The sequence below is a fragment of the Eubalaena glacialis genome, chromosome 12 (genome assembly GCF_028564815.1).
Source record: "Eubalaena glacialis isolate mEubGla1 chromosome 12, mEubGla1.1.hap2.+ XY, whole genome shotgun sequence".
NCBI lineage: Eukaryota > Metazoa > Chordata > Mammalia > Artiodactyla > Balaenidae > Eubalaena > Eubalaena glacialis.
The window spans coordinates 94967828-94993268 of record NC_083727.1 but is presented as its reverse complement, the minus strand read 5'-3'; the positions used below and the strand labels follow the sequence as shown (position 1 = coordinate 94993268).

The following is a 25441-nucleotide window of genomic DNA, read 5'->3' as shown; positions in this document are numbered from 1 at the left end:
AATAAAAAGAGAGCTTTCCATGTCCTGGTCTCTGTTTATATTACTAAGGAGATGTTAAAAATATAGTCTGGAGAGACTATCTTATAGTCTATAACTGGAGCATAGCTATCTGCTGACACATAGGCCACTTCTGAAATACTGCTTCATAACCCACTTTCAAATAATCTGATGCCATCTCAGCCAAATTAATCTCTGACTAACAGGAGTCCTTTCTGGATTTACATATATGCTCAGAGATACATAATAAATGGTATATATCGAGGACAGCTGCCGTGAGAGTATTTATGCAGCTTGGCTAGAAACAGTCGCTCTCTTAACATGCTGGGTGTTTTACATGAAGACCGTCCCTGGCATTGTGCAGCCCAGCAAGAACGCTGGCCCGCTGACTAAACAAATATGATTGCCAAAGTGAATTATTAAATTCCAACCGGCCTCACTTGCTGGAGAATTTCACTCCTCTTTCTCCCACACAGCTTCCTACTTTTTATTAGATGAACCCTTTTCAGCTCTTGCAAATAATTGCTGTCTTTTGCTAGTCATTGCTACAGCAGTTTCCCACTGTTTATATTTTAAAACCAGCACTTGGATGAGTCCCGTCGAAGTAGAACAAATAAATATGTGTGTGCATCTGTGCAAATATTTATCTAAAATTGCATTATGAAAAGTCCCAGTGAACTCTGGGTCCCACTGTTGTGCCCTGGATCCCTTCTGAGACGATCCCACCATCGGGCTACTGTTACTTGACTAAACATGGGTGACTTCATCCCAGCATTTCCTTTTGAGGGCTATTTGGGACACTCCCTTCCAATAGAGGAAGTGGGTTGATGAGGGCCAGTGTTCTCATTCCAGATCCTTCACATCTCTGAAAAGCTGCATCCTTTGTAGAAAATAGATCTGTACGTGTGCCAGAGTGGAACCCTAATGTTCATCAGGGGAGATGGAGGAGGTCACAGATTCCTTGTCTGTTTCAGCAGTCATCCTCCCATTTGGCAGGAGTCCGAGAGGAAGTATTTAACAATGGGATTTTATAAAATTCAATGTAGTAAAGAATGGTTTTAGATTTGAATGGATCTAAGGACGTGTTCTTTCTCTCCCCCTGATAAGTAGAGGGTATTTAAGGGTAACGGTATCTCTGGATTTGCTGGGAGGATTTGGCTCTTTTATTGGACTTTGTAGGATAATTATTTTTCCATTTTATCATTTCCATGAAAGGTAATCCTCAGAAGAAAAAGCTGAAGTCTCTTACCTCCATACTGATCTTAAACATTTGCTTAAGGGGAATTAGTGAGGAAATAACAGTCTCTCAGGAAGGTTTAAAACTGTGATTCCGTTCAACATCCAGAGCTCTTTGAATGTCTCCAACGATATGCCAGAAACTGAGAAGTGATTTTCTTTCACACACTCGCCACAAGACCTGGTGTTTTTTAAAGCCTTAGACACAAAGAGCTTTATGCTAAAAATAAAAATTGCACAAAGCAGAGGAAAAGATGTTCTTGTCATCGTTCCCTGTTTGCTTCTAACCACGTGAAGTCTCCAAGGGAGCTTGCTGGATTCAGACGAGCTCCAGTGGTGGGTTAGCAGTCACAGTAGAAAGTTAGAGGCCATCTTCTGAGGAAGAAAGACCTACCAGGTGTACAGGTCTAGGATACAAGGATGGCTTAGGTCTTCATCAGCCAGTGACCCTTGCCACCATAACACAGAACAATAGCTACCCAGGAGTGTTTATGTCTGCTGAGAAAAGGAAGGGCAAAACAATACCACCGATGTACTTTTTAATTTATTGTATGGTCTATTTAGACTCTGTTAATTTCTACTCTTTAAAAAAAAAGCAATTTGAAGAAGATTTGCTTGGTACAGAAGCATCATAATATCACAGTCTCTTCCTCTTGGCAGGGGCATTAAGTCCGTTGGTCCACATCCCTACCAATGGCAGCCTGAGTCAAGGACCTCATTACTGGCATCCTATTTTGCACACATAAAGTTTATCCATTCACTCGATAGATGTTTATTGAGCCCTTCCCACACAGAGGTATGGCAGGGAACAATGCAGCTTCTTATTTCAAGGAGTTGGCTATTTAAAAGAAGATAGAAACCTGGAAAGCAGTGATTGCATGAGAGAACCTATGGTAAAAGGCCTGTTGAGAGTTTTAGGAGAAGGTGTGCACAGAGAAGTTCTATTTAGCTTAGGGTGAGAATCAGGAAACAGTTCCCAAAAAATTGAAGGACAAATGGACCCTGGGCAAGTGAACCAGTGGAGCAGACACACCAGAAAGATAAAGAGCTTGTACAGAGGATGGAGGTGTGGAGAGCAGAGCCTGCCCAGGAAGAGCAGCTGCGGGTCGGGCTGCCCAAGGAGGTGTGCGGGCAGGACCACGGACAGAATCGAGGGACGGGACAGTTAAAGGTGGGCGAGAGGAAGATGCTGGAAAGGGGCGGGAGAGGAGGAGGGAACCTCGGCTGGAGGTGTGAGGGGCAGAGTGTTCCGGGAGAGGGAGTCCACGGCATCAACGCTGCGAAGGGTTGAAGGAGCCAGCCTGGAACGGGGGAGCTGTCTCTCTGTGGAGAAGGAAGGACGGGTGGCCATTAGAACAGATTTGAGCTGGGGAGCAGTCACGTGGGGGCAGAATGTATTGCATGAAATAGGAAGTGAGGTGGGTAAGTCACGCCTGCGAGGGATGAAAATAGGGAAGAGGAGGTGGTCTGGAAAAGCTGCCGTGAGCACAGAAAAAGCTGACACTCTGTGTGCCACTGAGGGTCCAGCTGAGAGCAGAGGCCATACGCTCCTTGGAGAGGCAGGGACCCGCTTGGCGGTGTGACTTTTTCCAGCCTTAAATGACAAGTCTACACGTAGGCACCAAGGAGGGAGAATATTGTGCGCTGCGACCCCACTGGGTGTGTGGTGCACTGTCGCTGTAAAGAATATGTGCAACTTTGGGGTATTTTGGTAAATTATATGCTTGACTTATCGAAAAGCAGCTGTTTCTCCCTCTCCTCCTATGAGCACTCCAGAGTCTTTGCTTAGGCCTTGACCTCAAAGTCCTCAGAGCCCACGGATCTGGCCTGGCTCGTAGAGAGTTTGGGGTGGGATTCATCGTTTCCCTGATTTCTCGTGCATATTCCCGTCTCTTCTCCAGCATCGTGGATTGACCTGTATACTTCAGCGCTTAACTATATACAGTAGTATCTGATTTATTTGACCCCATTCAGGAGTGAGCTGATCCTCCTAACTGAAGTTTCCAGATAAGTGAATTACATCCCATTTAAAACTAAACAAAAAAAGGCCATTTCTACGGTGTATTCCTACGACTTGGTCTCTACAGAGAGTAATGGACCTTATTTACAGCAGGTTCAGGATGACTTTGGGCCGTGGTTCTAAATAGCAATGGACTGTGCCTGTCAAGTGACCTCAAGCCTCCAATTTTTTGTTTTGTTTTGTTTTGTTTTCTCTGTCTGCCCGTCCAGTAATCCTATCAAAAAGGGAGGAAATAAAAATCAACACCCGTTTCATATAAATACCTGCCTGCCTTCTCTCCCGGATCCTTCTCAGAGAGGATGAAAGATAACTGTGTCTAAGACAGAGGATTTCAGATGTCCGTTTATTCATTTAATAAATATTTATTAAGCAGTTACTCTGAACCGAACCCTGTGCTAGGAGATTAGGATCCAGCCGTGAACAAGCCAGACATCGTCCTGTCTCCCCAGAAATGTCCATTACTGCCCGGCTGCCCTCAGAGGGGCTGAAGGGTGGAGCTGGAGTGCAGAGCATCTGTGGTAAGTGGTCGACAGACCAGAGCCAGGCACCGGCGTGTGCAGAAGCGGAAGCTTTTCAAGTTACTGATATTGTACCATAAAATATCTAGATGGAGCGGGAAACTATTTGGACCATGCAACACATAGAGTCTAAGAAGCTGAAATGTGGAGCAACCTGTTTTCTAAAGCCTCTGGGGTTAATAGATTTTCCGTGCTGGTAATTCAAGTGCATACGAGCGATGGCACTCACACACACTGGTTCACATGCTGTACACATGGCCCTGTCATCTGAAGCCAGTGTCTTTGAACTTCAAACTGCCATATTAGAATTTTGATTCTTTTGCCATGGGGTGGGGTGGGGCAGGGGGGCGGTGAAGCCCTAGCAGAACAATGAATCAGTTTTTTACTACATTGCCTAAGTCTAATGTTCTTCGGAGAGTTTTCAGAGAATTACTTGTGCAATACCCATCTCTCCCACTGTTGAGCCCGGGGGCTCAGTGTCATCGTTTTCTGAAAGTCGTCCTTTGTTTAGGTGTGCACTACACCTGGGCTGACTCTTATACAGACTTCTAAGTTAACCATACCCCATGCACTCACCTCAAAAGGACTGTAGGTGGAGAAACAAGAGATAATCAGCCCAAGACCCCTATTTAACCCTAACTCGGTTCCTTTTCCCCTTTTCCAGGGCAGCTTATCCCTGGGTCTGAAGTTTAGTAGCCTCACTATAAAAGGCTGCGAAAACACAATATCCATTCCTCCTTTGCAGTCCGCTCCTCACAGGAGCCCACCCAGGTGCCCGGCTATCCTTCCACCTGGGATCCTATAGGCCAGGGTGTTTGTGATCCACACCAGAAGCTCCATGCGAGACCTTTCCAGTTGGCCAAAGGGAAAGGAAGATTTCCTTTTCTCACTATCGCTGTTTTCTTTCCTCTTTCTTTAAATATTTTCCTGCGAGTCTCTTAACTTCCCAGGCTTCTTTCACAGCCCTGTTTCTCTGTACAACAGCTTCCTCTACAAATGTGTATCACACGCAGATGTGGAAACTTGCCTAAATGAAATTAGGCAGACAGGTGGCGCCAGAGATACACGTGACTCACTCCCTTGCTTCATTTAGTTTCCTGGTCAAATGTCACTTTAGTAAGAAGGGCCTTACCTGACCCCTACCTCCGCCTAAAGTAGTTATGCCGCCCAACTGAGCACTTAAGCTGCTATGCATTCCCTTGAAGCATCTATCACGCCTGTCAAATTACAGGTTAATTTCTTAACTGGTTTCATTTGTCTCTTCGTGCACACTGTGAGATCAGGGACTCACTGATTCATCCCTATGGTTTAGAACAGTGCCTGGTACATAGCAAACCCCTCCAGTTTTTAGAATGAAGTACCTCTTTTGACAATTCAGAACCTTGAGGTTTATCTTAATGAGGGAGCTTCTGTGATCATCATCTTTGTTTTAAAGCTTAGGCTATCGAAGTTCAGAGCTTGCCCAAGGTCCCATAAGTGGTAAGTGGAACCAAGCTCCACACCCACATCTGCTGACTCTGTTTATTCAGGTGACTCTATAAAATGCCTCCAAATAGAGATAAATTAATTTTATAAATATTTATTGGTATGTCTTTATAGAGAAAGCATAATGAACATAAAGGGCCATGCATTAAACTTTATCACAAGCAACGGCTTATCAGAATGAATGAGGCCAGAATATCAATGACAATTCATCTGAAGGTTGCATATCAATCAAGGGCCCCAGTTTTTCCCCGTGAAGTTTTAACATGGAACGTTGAGGAAAAAGACAGGGCCGATTCGATTTTCCTTTTCATTTCTTTTGCCTAATTCTAAAGTGACCGCTCATTCCTCAAGATTAACCTGGTGTTGCTTTATTTTCCTCCCTTTTGGAGAGAGGAGAGATGGTGGGGAAACACATCTTTCAAGTTTATAAATTAGCCTCCTTTCATCCCCACAGATGGCTCTTGCTTCCCCAGAGACACTCGGGCATTGGTGGTTAAGCAAATAGATTTGGAGCCAAGTCAGACTTCTGTTGAGGCATTTGAACGCATTCTTGCTTCCCTTGCAAACTCCTCAGGCTTCAGCTGAGTTGGAAAGGAAATGTACAGTTCTCAGATGAATTTTCGGGTAATGGGATTTCATCTTTGTTCAAAGATTTTCTTGATGGGGAGGAAATAGAGTGCACGAGGCTGGAAGTTTTGATTTTGCAAAGGTAACAAGATAACATATTCTTTTATCGTAAGACTTTTTATCCTAAGTTTATTTTTTTTATCTGAAACGTACTTTCAACTTTAATATAATGGGAAAAATAGCTATGATAAATTTAATCTTTGTGTATAAACACAATTAGAAGCACATAAAGATTAAGTACTAACTGTGACAAAGCCCCCAAATATTTTAATACTAATTAGCCTTAAAAATTTCAGCACATTTTCCTTTTCGCTCAATTCTACTGGGTTCTGTTTTCTATCAAAAGAAAACATTCTGTCATGTTAATATACAATAGCAGCAAAAAGCTGCGCAAGGATACCACCCTCAGTGCTGCTGAAAAGAAATAATTTTCAAAAGTTTTCTTCAAATATAAGGAGTCCCTTCTTCAGATTTTACTGAATATAATCAGCCACCAGAAAATTTCTTATATTTTGGCTACTATTTTAAAAGTACAGTCAATTATTGTGTGGTGAACAAACATCTTTTATTTGAAGTACCTAAAAAGAGCATTACATTATTTACCCAAGTTTCACCATTGGGAGGCAAAGGTGCTCTTGTGTCCTTCTCTGTCTCCTTAAAAATTGTTGAAGCATTGAGAAAACAGTAACCAAAAAGTCCTCAAAAAAAAAAGATTCATAATCCTACTATTCACACCCAAATATTTTAGGTTTTGCCTTTAGTTATTACCTTGTAGTGCCTGCCCATTTTTATGCAGATGAAAATCGGTGGCTTTTAAAAAATATTATATTATACTGAGATATTTAATTACTTACATGACTATATTATGTTGATATCACATTGTACCAAATGATTGTTTGAATTGTTTTCATTTTGACAACTAATATTCTCATACAGTTTTTGGTTCTATCACTTTATTTTCTCATGATAAATTCCCTTGAGTAATAGCACCAAGTCAAAAGCACTTTCTTTTTAGCTACATGTGAGTATAACAGATTTGCTACAGCCATGCCTATACTGTGTATGTTTGAATGTTGCTAATTTAGTAGTTGCAAAATGCTAACTCAGAAAATTAATTTACTTGAATTTTTTAATCACAAAAAGTAGTGATCTCTCTATTTTATTATTTGTATTTATTCTTTGGGGAGTTATATGCTCATCAATAATTTCATTATTGCATACTGGAACACTGATAGGCAAGGAATGATAAAGCCATTGCATAATCCCCAGATAATTAACTCGAAATGTTATATAGCACCCCATGTAGTTGTAAGAGACTATAAAGCCTCCAGATACATCTGAGCCTCTGGTACTTTTCTAATATCAAAAGATATTCATATAAAGCTTTTAGAACCAGAGTGTACTTCCGTTCTTTCACACTTTCTCTGTTTACGGTGTGCATGTTTATATAGATGCTGAAAGAAGTAAATCTGAGCATAAATCTGAACTCCTGTGTGATTCTGAGCAAGTTTAAGCCTCAATTTCCTCATCCATCTGGGTTTATTTACAGCAGTAAGGTAATTAACATGTAGCACAGGGCTTGGAACATGGAAAGCATTCAAACATGTTAGCTATCATTATTAAAGTCTGATCAATCATGTTAACTCAGAACCGTTATAACATGTGGCTTATTCAGGTAATTTAATGGAATTAATTTTAATAAATGCATTTTCTTGCTTGACCTATTTGGGGAATTTATAGTAGTCAGTGTTAACAGTAACTGACAGTGTTATAGCTGGAAACGTGTTGTACCAGATCTGTTTCCTAAAGCATATCCAAGTGACAAAAGCGTGTTGTGATTGTGCAGTGCATGTGAAACCTGGACGAGTGTAATGCAGTAAATATGAGTGCTGCCCATGAAGACTTTATAACCTAAAAGGCAACACAGTGACAAAGACAGAGACAGTCGCTGTATCCTTCATAAATTGACAATTGGATAAATGGTAGGAGACTCCACTTAATAAGAAACAATCTGTCATAGTGGAAGATAAACGAACAGATTAAAGCTTACTCAAGAGGAAATGTAGGATCCACGGGGGACCACAGGTTGAACAGCTATCAGGAGCTCAGGCATCCTGCTGTCGAGGGGAGCATGAGCTGTGAAGTCACACAGACCCAAGTCTGAACTTCTCCATCCCTCACTAGCTCTGTGACTCTGCAAAACCTCACTGAATCTCAGAAGGAAAAAAAAAGAAGAAAAGGTGTTTCATTTAAGTGCACGATTTGTTACTCAGTAGGCACTTAGTACATACTTCTTTGCTTCTTATCTCCCTCTATCATTCACAAAAGTAAACGAAATACATACCGACCATAACACATTTGAAAACTGGCAGTAACTCCTTCAACATCATCATCTAGCAGAGTATAAGAGAACTGGAGTTATGAAATTTGGAAGCTCGTTTAAGAGAAATGACTTTTCTTCTTTTTTAATATGAGCATTTAAAGCTATAATTTCCCTCTAAGCGTGTCTTCACTGCATCCCACAAATTGTGATGTTGCATTTTCATTTTCATTCAGTTCAAAATACTTTATTTCCCTTATCACTACTTTTATGACTTGAGGGTTATTTACACATATGTTGTTTAATGTAATACAATTTTTGAGAATTTTGTAGATATCTTGGTTACTATTTTTAATTTAGTTTATTTGTGATCAGAGAACATGTCCTATATAAATTCAGTCCTTTTAACTATATTGAGACTTGTTCTATGGTTCCACACATAGTCTGTTTTGACTGATGTTCTGTGTGTACCTGCAAAGAATGTGAGTGCTGCTGTTGTTTGGTGGAGTGCTCTATAAATATGAATTAAACCAATTTGGTTCAGACTGTGGTACAACTCTGTCATTACTGATTTTCTGTCTACTCATTCTGTTACTGAAAGAATATTTAAGTCATCAACTTAACTATATTTGTAACTGTCTCTTTCTCCTTTGAAGTCTGACAGTTTTTTGCTTCAAGTATTTTGATTTCTATTATTGGATACATATATGTTTATAATTGTTACAAATCCTTGCTGTATTGACTCTTTTATCATTATGAAATGTCTTTGACTTTGGTAATACTTCTTGCCTTAAATTCTATTTTGTCTGACCCTAATATAACCACTGAAGCTTGCTTATGCATATTGTATACATTTTCCAACCTTTTACTTTCAACCTATTTGTATTTTTTTTAATTTGTTTTTTTATTATTTATTATTTTATTTATCTATTCATGGCTGTGTTGGGTGTTCGTTTCTGTGCAAGGGCTTTCTCTAGTTGCGGCAAGCGGGGGCCACTCTTCATCACGGTGCGTGGGCCTCTCACTATCGCGGCCTCTCTTGTTGCGGAGCACAGGCTCCAGACGCGCAGGCTCAGCAATTGTGGCTCACGGGCCCAGCCGCTCCGCGGCATGTGGGATCTTCCAAGACCAGGGCTCGAACCCGCGTCCCCTGCATTGGCAGGCAGATTCTCAACCACTGCGCCACCAGGGAAGCCCTGTATTTTTATATTTAAAGTGTTGCAGGTAGCATATGGTTGAGTCTAGCTTTTTTATACAGCTTGGCCCCAAAACATCTGCCCTTTGGTTAGAGTATTTAGTCAATTTACATTTAATGTAATTAGTGATGTAGTCGAATTTAGGTCTGCCCTTTGCTGTTTGTTTTCTGTTTGTCTCATGTATCTCATGTTCCTTTTCTGCCTTCTTTGTGTTAAATATTTCATAGTATAGTATATTTTAATTCTGTTGGCTTTTTATAGCTATATTCCTTTGCATCATTCTTCTAATGATTACTACAGGGATTACAATATGCTTCTTTAATTTATCACAATCAACTTAAAATTATTATTGATTAACTTTGGAGACATATATATGGAGATTAGATATAGAGATATAGGTATAGATATAGATATCTTGCAACTCTATAGCTCCATTTACCTTCCCTCCAACCTTGGTGCTATTACTGCAATATACATATTACATCTATAAACAGGCACACCTCGAAGATATTGCAGCTTCGGTTCCAGACCACTGCAATAAAGCAAATGTCGCAATAAAGCAAGTCACATGAATATTTTGGTTTCTCAGTGCATATAAATGTTACGTTTACACTATACTGTAGTCTATTAAGTGTGCGATAGCATTATGTCTAAAAACAATGTACATAACTTCATTTAAAAATATTTTATTGCTAAAAATTGCTAACCATCATCTGAGCCCTCAGTGAGTTGTAATCTTTTTGCAATAGTAACATCAAAGATCACTGATCACAGATCACCATAACAAATATAATAATAATGAAAAAGTTTGAAATATTGAGAGAATTCCCAAAATGTGACAGGGAGACAAGAAGTGAGCCAACGCTGTTGAAAAATGGCACCAATAGACGTGCTCCACAGAGGAGTGCACAAACCTTCAATTTGTGTAAAAAAAAAAAAAAAAAGCAGTATCTGTAAAGCACCATATAGTGAAGTACAATGAAACAAAATGCCTGTACTTTAAAACCCAAAATACAGTGTAATTAGTTTTGTTTTAAGTGGTCATATATCTTTAAGAAGAGATGAAAAGTATAAAAATGATGTTTAAATCCCTGGGTAGTCGTTAAAATAAATTATGTCTCTAAAATAAATATTATAATTCATCATTTTAATTTTATTAGTTATGAGAATTTCCAATTGTTATTTTTTACTGCTTTGAGATGTGTACCCAATATCAAGCGGAGAACAAGAAAAGCGCTGGGCAGTCAGCTGGACTCATTGCTCCCTGAATAAATTTGTCTCAGTCAAATGACAGATCACCACAGTCATGACTTCAAGATTGCCTCTCAAAAGGAAAAACTGAAAATATTAAATCCTTGACCTCCAAAGTTCTACTTACTGCATTTTAAATCATTTAGCATTCATTGTCGCTATTCATAATTTTTTAAAAATTGAAGCTTGCGGTAATCCATTTATTTAGAGTTCAGTAACTGTAGTTTAGTAACTATGACAATATAAATTACGGACATGGAAAGCCTTGTAAGATGGTATTTGTTGGTTTGTAATGTATACGTTTCTTTCCAAATGAAGAGAAACGACTAGCAGAACTTTAGGTTATAGTGACACCTGGTGGTACTGTTTTTTGTTTTTTTTTTTAAGAACATTTTCTGATTTGATCTGTCTAGAATTTTTATTAAGTAATCATTTTATCAGCTAGGATGTGCCTTAAGAGTTCCTTCCCTTCCTGACCCACATCCCTTTCCGTGGCAGGGTCCTTGGGCCAGAAGCCCTACTGGTAAGAGCAGCCAGAGGCCTTCACGTTTCTACCTTGGGCTTGAGAAAGAGATCTCATTACGGTGGGATGAATAGACACTGTTAATGCTAAAACTGGGAATAGTATGACTAACAACATGTTATGAAATGCTTGGAAGTGTATGTGTATGTATTGAGAATGCACCTGGCATACCTATGCAGTACATACCATATTATTGTATCATTTTATAGAGGGGATTCTGGAGAATACCCAAGGTCACAAAGTTAACCAGCTTGATTAAGTCTCTGGAGAAGCCAGAACTTCAGTTTTGAATGAATACTAGTTCTAATTTTGAGAAAGAATTTTAATTTTAATTTAAAAAGTATATATATTGCATGACTACCTTCTCTTTTTAAGAAATTAAATTATTTCCAATAAGGTTGAAGTCTTTGCTACCCAGCCCAAGTCCCCTCCTTCTTTCCCCAGAGATAACTACCGCTTTCAGTTTGGTGTGTAGCTTTCCAGAACCATCACACACACACACACACACACACACACACACACATACACACACTTTATATTTAATATAGAGATAGGCGGTTACTTTCTTGTGTGTTTGGTACATAAAAGAGAGTATTTGGCCAAAGTGAAGGGACTAGCCTCATCAAAATATGAATTTGTGCCACTAAGTATTATTATAATAAATTGAACCTCTATAGCACTGATAGTTATTTCTGAAGTTATTTCAGATGTCTCTAGTAAATAGTCAAGATTTAACTAGAACATTGGCTGGAACACCATCGAGTCTCCTAACGAATGTCCCAGTGTGGCAACACTGCCCCAATGCGGTGTCAGTGTGACACTCCCACCACCATGGCTGGACCCAAAATGAACAAACTTTTATTTCTGTGTTATTTAATTGAACCCATGATTGTTTATTGAGGCTAAGATCGTCAGAATGATCTGTCGTTTGTACCCTTGCTCACGGAATATATGGAGAGAGGACTCCCATAATTGTCTTTTATTTTTTTGTTTGAATCCAGCTTTTTTACCACTCTCATTGAAAATCTACATGTATACTTTTTTAAAGGTTTTTTTAAATTTGATAATGTTTTCTAATTTAAAAAAACCTTGAAATTTGAATAATTAAAAAGAAACTAATTAGAATGATAGGCAGTAAAAATATTAATCCATCCACATTCTCTTTTTTCCCCTTCCAGGCACAATAACTTAAATGAAATAGTAAGTGTAAATGAAAAAAAAAAAATTAGAGGAGTCAAGAGCCCAAAGAATTTGTCAGGAAAGCCTGACTGAGTAGGTTACATCACGCTGACCGAGCTCCTAACTCTCTGAGTTTAGTCACAGTATTCTACGCAAAGATGACATGAACTTCTGGCTATTCCCTCACACTATACAATTTACTAGATTTTAGGTTTAAACAGGTGATTCGAGCTACAGTGAGAACTTGAGACAGAATCACCCAGATTCGAAGTACAGCGCTTTAGGGTCAGGGAGGAGAGCTTTTTCCACAGGATAAACATAAGAACGTTAATTAAACAGCGAGTGGACTTCTCAGAACAAATGATTTGAAAATGTGGAATTTTTGAGTTGGATAAATCTCCATGAATTTTGTGAACATATTCTGTACTTAGATCTATTTCAAAATCACATTGTTGTTGATTATCCATGTATTGTAACCCTGTAATGAGGCATTCTATGCTTACAGTTTTCCTTTAGGATCTGGGGTAAATACAAACTAAGGTAAGAACCTTTCAAGTTACTCCTATAAATGAAGGAACGCGTATTGTCACATTTGCATTGTGATTTTTGCAGAGTCGTTCTCTGGAAATTTCCATATAGCTCCTTATTTGTTGAGAGTATGTTTGTCAGACCATGGAAGGTTTGGATTTTGTTTTCAACTGAGGGGGAAGGGTGTGACAGTTGCCTGTTAAATGTTCATCTCACACAATGGGCAAAATGAAAGCGAATGAATGGCAGGTGACATGGCAAATATGTGGCCCAGGAAAGAGTAGGCAGTGGGTGGCGATCAGCTTACGGAGACATGCCTGTAGAATTAGATGCAAGCTGGCACGCTCACCAGGGAATCTGTAGCAGCTCTACAATGCAGCAATGGCAGGAGATCTGGAGCCTGACTAAACAGTAGTAACACCCATGATGGGGCAGGAAAAGCCTGCCTACAAGAGACACGTGAAGCTTCCAAAGTGGTACCGGTGGTTTTTCTCCAGTCAGTCAGTCGTGGCTACTATAAAGCTGCTATATTTTAACTTAAAAATGAGACTTGGAGAAAGCTACTGTGTATCCTAAAAGATGTACTATTGCAGAATTTATTTTTTTAATCAGATAATAGATTAAAATATTTTTTAATACAAAATGTGCCAAATATGATCAGATCTAATATACACTTGAAATAAATATATTATTATATATATTTTTAATAAACATAAATATTTACTTTTGGTCACTTTTAGCAAATTACTATGTTATCAGAGATTGGTTTTATGTAACTAAAATGCATATTAAATCAGAAACCCTACTTGAACAAAAAAAGTAGATTTCATGTTATAACAGGAACATCTTGGACTTGTCTTTGAATGGTTAAAATCATTTTACGTAACTAAAAAATCATCATTTTATGTAACTAAAATTACTTTAATCACTGTATTTAGTCGGGGTGTGGTTCTTTCCAGTTAGAACATTTTAAACTCTTAAGTGATTATCCAATAGCCAGACTCAACTATTAGGGCCATTTCCTTTCTTACTTGTCCATTTATAAACTGTTTACATGCACTTCTGCTCTGCACTTACTTTGTACCCTGATTTTCCTTCATTTGGAATCCATCACAAAAAAATAAGTAAATCACGCATTCCTCTTGAAAAGTTAACTTTCCAAAAGATTTCACTGTCATTTAAGGAAAGATTGCTTGTGGTGCAGTAACTTCTGTTCTTAGCCATGAGTTCCTTGGAAAAGTAAAACAGCCTAACCTTGAATTACAGTCGGCCCTCGGTATCCGCGGGTTCCCCATGCGCGGATTTCAAATCGCTGTTGGTTGAATCAGCAGATGTGGAACCCACCGACACAGAGGGCAGCCTGTACTTCACCATTTTTATAAGGGACTTGAGCATCTGTAGATTTTGGTACTTGAGGCGGTCCTGGAACCAATCCCGGGGCGACCATTTGGGAGTTTCAAAACAAAATTTCAGGAACTGGTAAATACTTATTTAAATACTTAAAACCTAAATAATTATCCCCAAAGTATTAACGAATTGCCAGATGGCACATGGCATTATACATTCACGCATTGGTTCATTCACCAAACATTTACTGGGAACCTCCCATCGTGCCAAACTCTGGCTACATGGTTTTGAAATTTTTTAATGAAGTGACGTGAAACATGGTGTTTAATCCAGAGATAGACAGGTAAGCAACTACAATACTTGCGATAAAGTGTAAGCTCTGTGGTAGAGGCGTATGCAGGGTCCCCGGGTGGTCGGAGGGGAGCGGACCTTGCTCCCCAGGCTGGGGGCGCCGGGGCAGCCCTTCGGGGTGGCCGTGACCCGGAGGCTGCAGAGGGCGCGGACCCTCGCCAGCTAGAGGGTCTGTGGGCAAAGTGCAGACCCAGCAGAATGAAGAACAGCCTGTCTGGGTTAGACCTTTCAGAATGCCTCCATCCCTTTGGTCAGGACGGAATTAAACAGGCCTTGGACGTGGCTCCCTAACCTCCCAGCCCAGATCCACGAAGGCGCTGGTTGGAAGGCTTCCCAGCCCTTCCCTTCACCGCCTCGCTTCACCTACTTCGTGTTCACCTGCTTCGTGTTCCTCCTCTCCCCGAGGAGAAGCCTTGTCCCCGCCCCGGGCCGGGCTCGGGAATCGCCCACGACTCCCGCCTCCGCTCAGCCAGCCCCTCCGGGAGCTCTGCTCTCTCGCTCTTTCTCAGCTCTCAGGTCTGCTTCCTACATGTCCTCACTGCTGCTACCCTGAGTTCGGCTCCCAAGCGCTCCTCCACCCGGTTGCAGGCATCCTTTCCCTCCTCTTCCTTCCCCGCAGCCTCGCAGCTGGAGTCCCCACCCAAGGGCAGGCGTGGCCGTGCCACTTGCCTCCCTAGTTTGGAGATGATGCCCGAACGTCTTCGCCGGGCGTGTGGGACCCCGCGGCTTCCCCCTTCTGCCCCACCCCCTCGCCTCACCTCCCTTCACCCTCATCCACATTGGGCTCCCACTCTGCTGAATTCTTGAAGGTCCCCGTTGTGTGGCTGTTCTTCTGGTACACTTGCAGCCCCCCATCTCCTTCCCTGCCCACCCCGTCCAAACCCCCATTGGCACCATCTCCACTTGGCTACATTTGTTCCATCTTTAAGACTCAGCCCAGGTGTCAGCCAACTGGGAAGTGTCTTCTGACCGACCGCGGCACCTGTCACACTTAACGACAATGGTTTACGCGTCTGTCCTGAAGACCAGGCTGTGTCTTTCTCGAGGGCAGGGATGACCCCATTCATTTCTCACCACTCAGAATTTAAAACATTGCTGATTTATGGTAGGCGTGTTTGGTACACGTGTTTGTTGAATGAATGAATGAACAGTGTCAAGTAAGAGTTTGATAACCGATGCCACTTTGGTTTATGCTGTGGTGTTCTTCTATCACCGAGGGTTGTTTTGTAAGGTATAGTGTTGATGACTTTCACACAAGCATTTTGTGCATCATAGACCAATCTAGCAAATGAAGTCCAAGAACCATTTGGATAAATCTTTCTTCGGAAAGAACTTTAGGTATCAAGTAACTCCACTCATGTATATGCCTCTAATTACAGATTTGCTTCCTTCCAAATATTAGATTTTTTAAGTTTCAGCATTATGTTAGCAATTTCCCATACACCATCTTTATGCATATAACTTGCATCCAATCATATTTACTTTTTGCTCATTTGACTGAACTTATGGCTATGTAAAGTAACTAACTTTCAGTAATGAAACTGACAGGTGGTCTTCTGTCTGCAAGTCCATTGTTCTCAGTTATATGCTGGAGTGAGTGGAAACAAAGTGGCACGGCTCAGAGAGTGAGCCGCTGGATTCTACACCCAGAAAGGAAACGTGCGCCATTTAAGGGGTGAGTGAGTCGACCATTTTGGAAAATTCTAGAATATTGAAAATCCCATGTTTACAGAATCCACGAGTGTCCAAAGGCCAAAGCTGCACACCTCAGGAGAATCCTAGGATGTGCAGAGCAGGAAGAGGACACCAGTCCTAAGAGAACCATAATTTAGTCCCAAGAGTGTTTTCTGGTCCTTTCCCGTGACACTTTATGGTATGTTGAAATGATGCTGGGTTTCCCAAGGCTTGCACTGCTGCCCACCAGCCCCGCCCCAGAGAGCACTGAGGGACAGATACTGTAAACACCCTACACTCTCAGCTGTGGATAGTGAGATAGCTGGGAGAAGGCTGTTTACTCTCTCTGCCTTGGAAATCAACTAGGGAGAAGCGGACTGGGAGTATCTTTATATGCGTCTTGTAATTGATCCTACCCACTCTTTATTTATGAGGTCACCCCTAAAAAGAAAGAAGTAAATTGACTGAATCATGCTAACAAATATAAAATAATTTGTAAGATTTATCTTTGACATCATTTGGGGGAAAGAAAAAAACAAGATTACCATAAACGCGAGAAGTGAAGGTTCTGCTAACTTACTTAGGTGGCTGAGGCCACATTATGTCAGTTGCTGTCGCCTGGTCGGAAAAAGCAACAAAACATTACATGGCTGCACATTGAACCAGAACAGCATTTCTACACTGAGTTTAGCTTTTATTGAAGCAGAAGTTCTGGAGTCCTGGGACTTGCTGTTCTGTCAAGGATCAGATGCAGTTCGGAGCCCCAGTTTGGCTTAAAGAGTAATAATGATGAACAGTATGAATACGGCCTGCTATTTAAGGCCAGAATATAGTTACACATTCTGAGCAAAGACTGGATTGTGGGAGAGGCCGGTGGGATGCAAAAAGAGAATTTTAAGAGAAATCTACAGAACTGACTCCTAGGTTCAGCCTTCACCAGAAAACCTATAACTCTTATATTCCTTGTTGTCTGTAAATAGTTTAAATCAAACATTGATTGAACAGCTAGTCTAGAGTTTGACTTAACCCAACTTTGTGTCCCTCTTTTATCAATATTAGATGAGTTTTCTTTGTAAGGAGCGTATTTAAATAAGAAGGTATATTCTAATAGAGCAAGCCCCTAAAAGGGTAAAATAATTAACTTAATGCCTGCTTTGCTATTACACAAATCTAGACACAGTTACTTGCATATATTGTCTTGGTGTGTCAACAATGCCGGTTGTTTAAAAAGATAAAAGATACTCTACTGCTTTAAAGGTATTAGAGGAATTTTTAATTCCACCTTCTTGCTGAGTGCAGACTCTAAGACAATAGGAACAATTGTTTCATGTAAGTGTAACCAAAAAAATGGTGTATGAATACGATTGCTTTAGCGTGTGATTTCAAGGAAGTGTCTGCATGAGCTGGCCTTGCAGCAGTGGACGGCACAGCTGAAGTGCTGGCAGCACAGCTCCAGCCTGGGCGAGTCATCAACCGTTTCAGGCCTTGCCTCCAGGCCCCAGGAAGCCCTCTGAGACAATGTTCTCCAGTCTTCTCAAAGAAATAGTTATTGTGAAGGTTTGAAATTGCACTTTCTGCCAGGAGGTGCAGATCACATGAGTAAATGCAAAACCAGCTCAAAGTAGGAAGAGAATGACCTATGTGCTTTTCCATAGCTTTTTAGTTATTCTGCGTAAATATTCAGGATGTCGCTTGATTTTTGACTTTCAGTCACGAATGTAGCTGTTCCAAAGCTTATTGAAATACGTGCTGATACTCATTCCATCATCCAAGAAGTGTTTATTGAGTACCTACTCTGTGCCAGCTCCAGACACTGAGGATAAATCAGTGAACAGAAACAAAATCTTATCACATGAAGCCACAAATAAATGTGTATAATGTGTCAGACTATAAACATCTTATTTATTCTGTGTGTCTAAAGTATCTAATTTTATTCAATGGTATCATTCATTGCCTTTTTCGGTCTTTCAAAACTAAATGAATTTAAATATCCTGGAACATTTATTTCACTGTCTATGAAAACATCTAGATACAAATCTACATAATATTGTTCGCTTTTGCATTATTCTTCCAAGTGTATTCTCATTGTTCCTGGTCTGTTTTGTGACATGAATAAGTAGTATTAATAAACATGCTTGAGAGGTCATGTTATATATGTATATATCTTTACTGAGAAGATATTGCCAAGCAGTTATATAACTAAAAGGCTAAAGGTATCTGTGTTTATATGCATGTTTGTATGTGTATTTATTAAGTATCTTATATATATTCAAATTATCATTGTATATAGCACAAGTAAATTTTATTAATTTGAACTTTACTCCTTGCAAGTTTACAGTTCTCCAGGTACTGATAAGGATGATTTATCTTTATATTACATTTGTCTGTTTATTGTTTGATAAGCAAATGTTATAAATACCTTTTTAAAAACTATTTTTAAAGGTAAACATCCATTTATATTTGAAAAAATATATAAGCTTTAACTGACCATTCTTTGAAAGCTTAATTGTGTCATAAAAACTCAACAGAAATAGAAGTCTAATATGTCTATTATTTGTTTATGAACGCATGGTCTCCTTGTCCCTATTTGTTTAAATTAGTAAGTCTTTATAATATAAATGTTTATGCCTAGCGGTGATCTATTTCTATAAAACTCAGGCTTAGATTTCTCTGGATTTAAATATAGTTCTCCTCACCTCTTCATTTTAAAAGTGCAGAGAGCGAGTTATCAATCCACAACAGTGGCCTTTGGGTGTTATTTTGGTTGACTCTGTCATTGAAAAGCTATGTGAATAATATCCAAAAATCAGTGGTATTTCTGTATATCAGCAACAAACTAAAATGAAATTTAAAATAGCAACAAAAACTATCAAATACCCCTAAGATATATCTGACAGAAGTTTTATAAGCCCTCTACACTGCGAATTAAATATTGTTGAGTGAAATTAAAGACTTGAATAAGATGGAGAGATATACTGTGGCCATGGAGAACAGGATTCAGGATTGTTAAGTAAGTGGCTAATTCTCCCCAGGTGGGTGAAGTAGATGCAATGTAGTCCCCAACAGAATCCGAACAGGAGAGAGAGAGAGAGAGAGAGAGAGAGAGAGTGTGTGTGTGTGTGTAAACTGATAAGCTAATTTTAAAATGTATAATTTCAATGACAAAGGCAATCTTGAAGAAGAGATGGATAAATTACCCTACCAAATCAAGACCTATTATAAAGTCATAGTATGGTAAGGTATTTGTGTAGCAACAAACAGATAGACAATAGACATACGAGTGGAATAAAGACAACTTTGTGATAAAGGTGACACCGAGTGCATTGGAGAAGGGATGCTCTTTTCAATAAGCAGTGCTGGGTTAATTTAATACTCTTATTGAAAACAATGACTTTTTGGTCTCCAGCTCACACCACGCATAAAAGCCAATTCCAGATGGACTGTAGATCTAAATATGAAAGATAAAACAATAAAGCTTCTAAGAAAAAAACATAGAACATCTTTATGACCTTGGAGTGGGCAAAATTTCCTTTAAAAGGTTCCAAGACAACACTAACCAGAGGGGAAAACATGACAATTTGGAAAATAATAATATCAAGAATCTCTGTCCATCCAAAGACATCATTAATAAAATGAAAAGACAATGTATAGAGTAGAAGATATATGCAGCAAATATAACAAACAACTTGCACCCAGAGTATATTAAAAATTTCCTACAAATTAATGACAGACAACACAGTAGAAAAATGGGCTGACTTGAACAAAAAGAGGATATGCAAATGACCCATTAGCATAAAGAGTTGCTTAGCCCCATCAGTTAGCAAGTAAATGCAAATTGAAATTGCAGCTTGATGTCAAGGCACACCTACTAGATTGAGTAAAATTAAAAAGAAAAAAAAATCTAACGGCAAGGATGTGGAAAAACTGCAAATAGCTGCATTAGTTTGGACACCCACTTTAGAAAGCTGTTTGGGGCATCCACTTGAACTTCATGTATCCACGCCCTATGTCCCAGCTCTTGTCTGTCCCACAGAAACGTGTATAACATCCCTCAAAAGATATGAGTAAGAATGTTCATTGCAGCGCAATTCGTAACAGCCCCAAGCTGGGAACTACCCAAAATGCCCATTAACAGTAGGATTTATAAATTGTGGTGCATACTTACAACAGAATACCACTCGGCAGTGAGAATGAATGATCTACGACTTCACCTGAAATTATCAGTAAATCTCACAAGCATAAAATTGAATGAAATAAGCAGGACACAGAAGAGGGCATGCTATATGTTTCTATTTATACCAATTTCAAGCACAGGCACCTCTACATCTATGGTGATAACAGTCAGGATGTGGTTACCTTAGGGCATGGGGACCAATGCCTGGGAATGGGCATGGCCTGTCCATTCTTGTCTAAGGACTGGTGGCACAGGTGTGATAGCATGAAAAGTCTCCAAGCCAAAATTTATTTTTTCACTTTTCTGATTGTGTGTTATACTTCAGTGAAAAGTTTTAAAGAGTTAAACATTTAAAAATTAAAGCTGTATCACCTGATCTTAAATCGGGCAGGTAGAGCTATTGGTCAAGCAGTCACAGGAGAAATTCTTTCTCTCAGAGCATCTTTCAACACACAGCGACAGCACACATCTTGAGGAACATTCTCTGAAACTGGCACAAACTTCCACCATCCAGAAGTTCACATGGCAAGTTGACTTTTAAGCAAACATCCTCTTTTCTTAGAGATTCTGTTCTATTTCACAGAACGCCACTCCTCTCAAAAGCTCACTGGACTAATTCAATTCCCACTTTCCAACGTCCTGAAAGATCAGGGTGAAACAGCTGATGATGAAAGGCTTCCATCTATGGCCATGTTGCCACATGCCTTCAGCTACGATGCGTGTTTCAGGGAAGCAGTCAAGGCATCAAAATATTAATTGACTCACCCAGGGTCCCACAGGCATCAGTTGCCACACAAGAACGGAACGAGATGCTGCTAGCTGGACCCTGATGCCTCAAAGTAGTTCCCAGGACTGAGCTAGAAAAATGGAAACCCTCTACCACTCATGGTCAAGAATACAAATAGACTGTAAATTTGGCGTTTTTATGTTCATCTTTAGAACGGTTATTGTAATTGAATTTTTGTCTTTTCTTTGAATGAAGGAACGTTTTGTGGTTGTTAAAACTGTCTTTTAAAATTTATTTTTTAAGGAAAAAAAAAAGTTTTCAAGTTCAAACACCAGCTTGAGGGAGCTTTTATATTCAGCCCAAACCAGAAAATCTCAACTCCTTCATATATCAAGTCACGTGTGCTAACTAGCTCGGTGTAAAGCTTCTCATCTGGGAGCAGCACAGCCTCACCAGGGGGTTTGGAAACGTGTGCCCGCATTTCTTGTTGTCACAATAACTGGGAAATGCCACTCTTACAGGGCTTGGGAGAGTCTCTCTCTCTCACACACACACACGCACAATAATTTTGGTCAAAATAACAGTAGTTCGCCCGAAGATAAACTGACATAGTGTTAAAGAGGATTTACTTTTAGGAAAATTTGAACTCTACACAGCTTAGGGTCTTCAGTTTAACACACCTCTGTAGTGTTCTCCCTGGGAGCCTGCAGGGCTAAAACAGATAAATAGGTGATCTGGATGATCCTAAAAATAATCATAATTAAAGAAGAAAATTTGCTTCCAGACCAACTAGAAAAATACCCAGTGATCTTGGAGTGACAGCCAAACATTCTGTAATGTTGAGTTCATCACCTGCTTTGGCACCAAAAAGTCAATTATGGCCTTGAAGTGCTACCTTTTTGGCCCAGAGGGAAAAATACACCCTATTTTAACCTCCAAGCTTCATAGGCTAAAAGTCATTTCTGCAGTTTGGTGATGCCCATCCCTCGAGGATCAGACAATATCCAGGACTTCAGGTGTGGTTCAGTCACTGGAAAGCTGTGAATTCCTAGATGTACTGAAAAGCTTTCAACGCCTAGGCTAAAACATTCCTAAAACAATGTCTTTACCACCACTTTCGCCTTTTTCTTACTGTTGCTGGCCTGGTCGTGTGAGGGTGCTGGAGGGACCCAGCTTTCCTCCTGGGAGCTCGGATTAGACGGTGCTGGTTACCCGCAGTCAGGGCAGTGATGCTGGGCCCTCCCGCGCCCTCCTGCTCCACGACGCGCCCCCGCCACCCCCCGTGTCTACAGAACACGCCAGCGCAGCGATGCCACTGGGCAGCGGGGCAGACACAGAGATGACACCCCTTCAGGAAGCTGCTCGTCTGGGGGCACCGTTCCTGCTGCACTTACTGTGCTTCCGTGAACCTCTCCACATAATCCACTGCAACTACCAGGTGGGATCTGGTTAGATGTGACTGGCGTTTTCTTCACAAGCATTCATGACGTCAGTGCTGGACACGGCAAGCATGGCCTCCATTCTGGTATCATCATCATCTTGAGGACCACCAACCCTCACTGACGAGTCTCTGTTCCAGAAGCCACGTTTGGGGCCAAAAGCAAATACCCAGTGTCCTTGCTGTGTACCAGGGACTCTTCAGGGTTCAGGCAGGGTGATGCTAGAGATCACCCCTAACCATTCAGCCACGAGCACAAGACCCTCTGAGTCGAGTATTAGTGTCCCAGTTTTTCCAGGGGAGGAAGCTGAAATGGAAAGAGTTAAGAAAATGCGGTGGTCACTGGGGTGTTTACAGATGGTCCAGATCTCCTTCCCTTCTGTGCACAGGAAAGTAGCACTTCTCCACATCCTCAAAGGTGGGGTGTGGCTCTGGGACCCGCTTCGGTCCGTGAAACGTGGATGGAAGTGCCAGGGAAGCATCGAGAGCCTTCAGACAATTCATCACATTCCTCTCCCCTGTGTTAGTGAAACGCTCGTCAAAGTGCAGCCTTTGTCACCCCAGATCCTTGAGCAACTATTGGACAGCATCACTCTGCTGACCAGTACGGACACTCAGACAAAGGGAATTTTTGTTCTGGTAAACTCCTGAGATTTGGGTTGAGGATGGAGAGAGTGTTTGCAGCCATAACACAGTCTGGCCTAAATTTAATAATTTGCTTAAATAACTCGCCCCAACTCCTATAGCTTGTTGATGCCAGATTTATGTCTCGAATCCAGGTCTCTCTGACCCAGCAGTTCATGATTTTTTTCATTCATGAGCTCTCCTTTGGTATTGTAGGTCTGTAGGAACCTGAACTTAGTTCTGTCGCTTGCCTTCTAGTTTTATGATAGAAATGAAAGTGATTTTAAAGTGCAGTCTGTTGTCTGTGGTTAGTCCAAGATTACGAGCATGTGGAAGAAAACTCTCTCATCCTCTGGCCCATGTGTTTTGTCTGCCAGCTTCTTGAGAAATGTTTCTGCCTTTCTTAATTCTGAGATTCAAGTTCTGGCAACAAACTGTCAGCAACAATGCTAGCTAAAGAACGCACATCTGTCCTGAGTGTTACTCACGTTTCTCACTTGAACTTGTAGTTTCTATGGTGCGAGCTGGTACGTGACTTCACCCTTCTTTACGTTAATTGTCACTCGAGCACTACGACTCTGTAAAGCAACACCGTCACCCATGCATGTATTGCTTTCTCTCTATATGCAATCCCCAAATTTATCCAGGTTCTCATGTTTAAATTCAGAGTTTGGGGACTTCCAAATCCACCAGCGGAGTACACTACACAGCGAGTAGCACTGATCACCATGACAACCAACAAGCGAGAACAACCTGAGGTTCTGAACCTCCCTCTGGAGCTCCTTCCTCTGAAGCCCAAGTGAACAGAAGAACCCGGGGACCCAGGCATTACTTGAGTTCCTGAATGGCTACGGGCAACAGGTGTTCATGTAGGGTGGAAAAGACAAGGAAGAAGCATCACCCCCTAAATTAGCGGGGTTGCCTTTTTAGAGGCTTGGGGTTTTCTCTTTCTCTTATTTGCAAAAATTGATTCTGTTTGGTTACTTTAACCCTGTAAAGTTATTTAATCACAAAATTCCTAAACCTTCATTCAATAGCTCTTTTCAACTATTTTATTTGTTTATAATCCTGCCTCATTCCATAAATGGTTAGAGAAATTACTGTGTATATGTTTAACCTTGGCAAATATCTAACTTGCAGAATGATCTGTACAATGAATATAATGTATAGTTTGTTCATTTCTTATTTTGAAATAATTGTAGACTTTTAAGAAGTTGCAAAAATAGTATGGGGTGATCCTATAACCTTTCACCCAGTTTCCCCTAATAGTTACATCTTAAAAATTATAGTGCCCTATCAAAATAGAAAACTGACATTGGTACAATGCATGTGTGTAGTTCTCTACCATTTTATTACATGTACATAGATTCATGTAACCACCAATGCTATTAATACACAGACTATCCCATCACCACAAACATCTCTCTCTTTGTGATCACACCCACCTCCCCTCCCTCTGCCATCCCTATAACTCCTGGCAACCATTAACCTGTTCATCCTTATAATTTTGTCATTTCAAAGACATTCTATAAAGTATTATTTTTTAACATAAAAAGCTTTTTAATTTATTTCTCCTGTTACTTAAACCATTAGAAATCTGACAGATCTCAAATACACCAACATTATTATTCATATTCAGCAATGATGATTAGTATGCAGATTTGTTTGGGAATACCATTTTTGATCATTCTTCTATAACCTACATACATATTAAATGTTTTATGTATTTTAGAGGATGAAGACTTCCTTGATGACTCAAACAGCATCAGCATTTTCTGTTGGTAATAGCAACTAGCAAATAAAGTTTAGGTAAAACTTACACACTGTATTGGCTCTTTTAATAGGCCTTTGGTTTATTAAGTTATGAGAGGTATTGTGAGCCTTTGGGTTGTTAAGTTATGGGAGTGGGGATTTTTTAACTTTCATTAAAAAAAACTTGATCTTCCATTTAGAACAACATGGGCATTCACTGTATTAAGCTTACATGGATGTGTATTATGTGGGGGAATTTTACAGAAGATAAATTCCTATAAAACATATTCATTGCTATCTAGGTTAGAAACAATCTTTTTATTCCCACCATATGTGATAATCCCCCCCCCCCCCCCCGTTCAGTGAATAAACTGTGATTAGGTCACAGTCTCCTGTTAGGAACATATATGCAGCCAACTGGTCAAGGGACTATCATCCTGCCTGAGGAGGAGAAAAAAACACCACTGAGGTAAA

At 40.3% G+C, this 25441-nt stretch overlaps 1 protein-coding gene across 1 annotated transcript in view; it reads left to right on the top strand.

The window, feature by feature from the left end:
• Positions 1 to 25086, top strand: part of LOC133102266 (collagen alpha-1(I) chain-like) — a 54573-nt gene extending 29487 nt beyond the window's left edge. The window contains exons 4-5 of the mRNA XM_061207225.1: positions 16127 to 16253; positions 23883 to 25086. Coding sequence (XP_061063208.1) covers positions 16127 to 16253; positions 23883 to 24018 — 263 coding nt within the window. The 3' untranslated portion in view covers positions 24019 to 25086. The remainder of the gene's footprint in view (positions 1 to 16126; positions 16254 to 23882) is intronic.
• Positions 25087 to 25441: the final 355 nt, after the last annotated feature.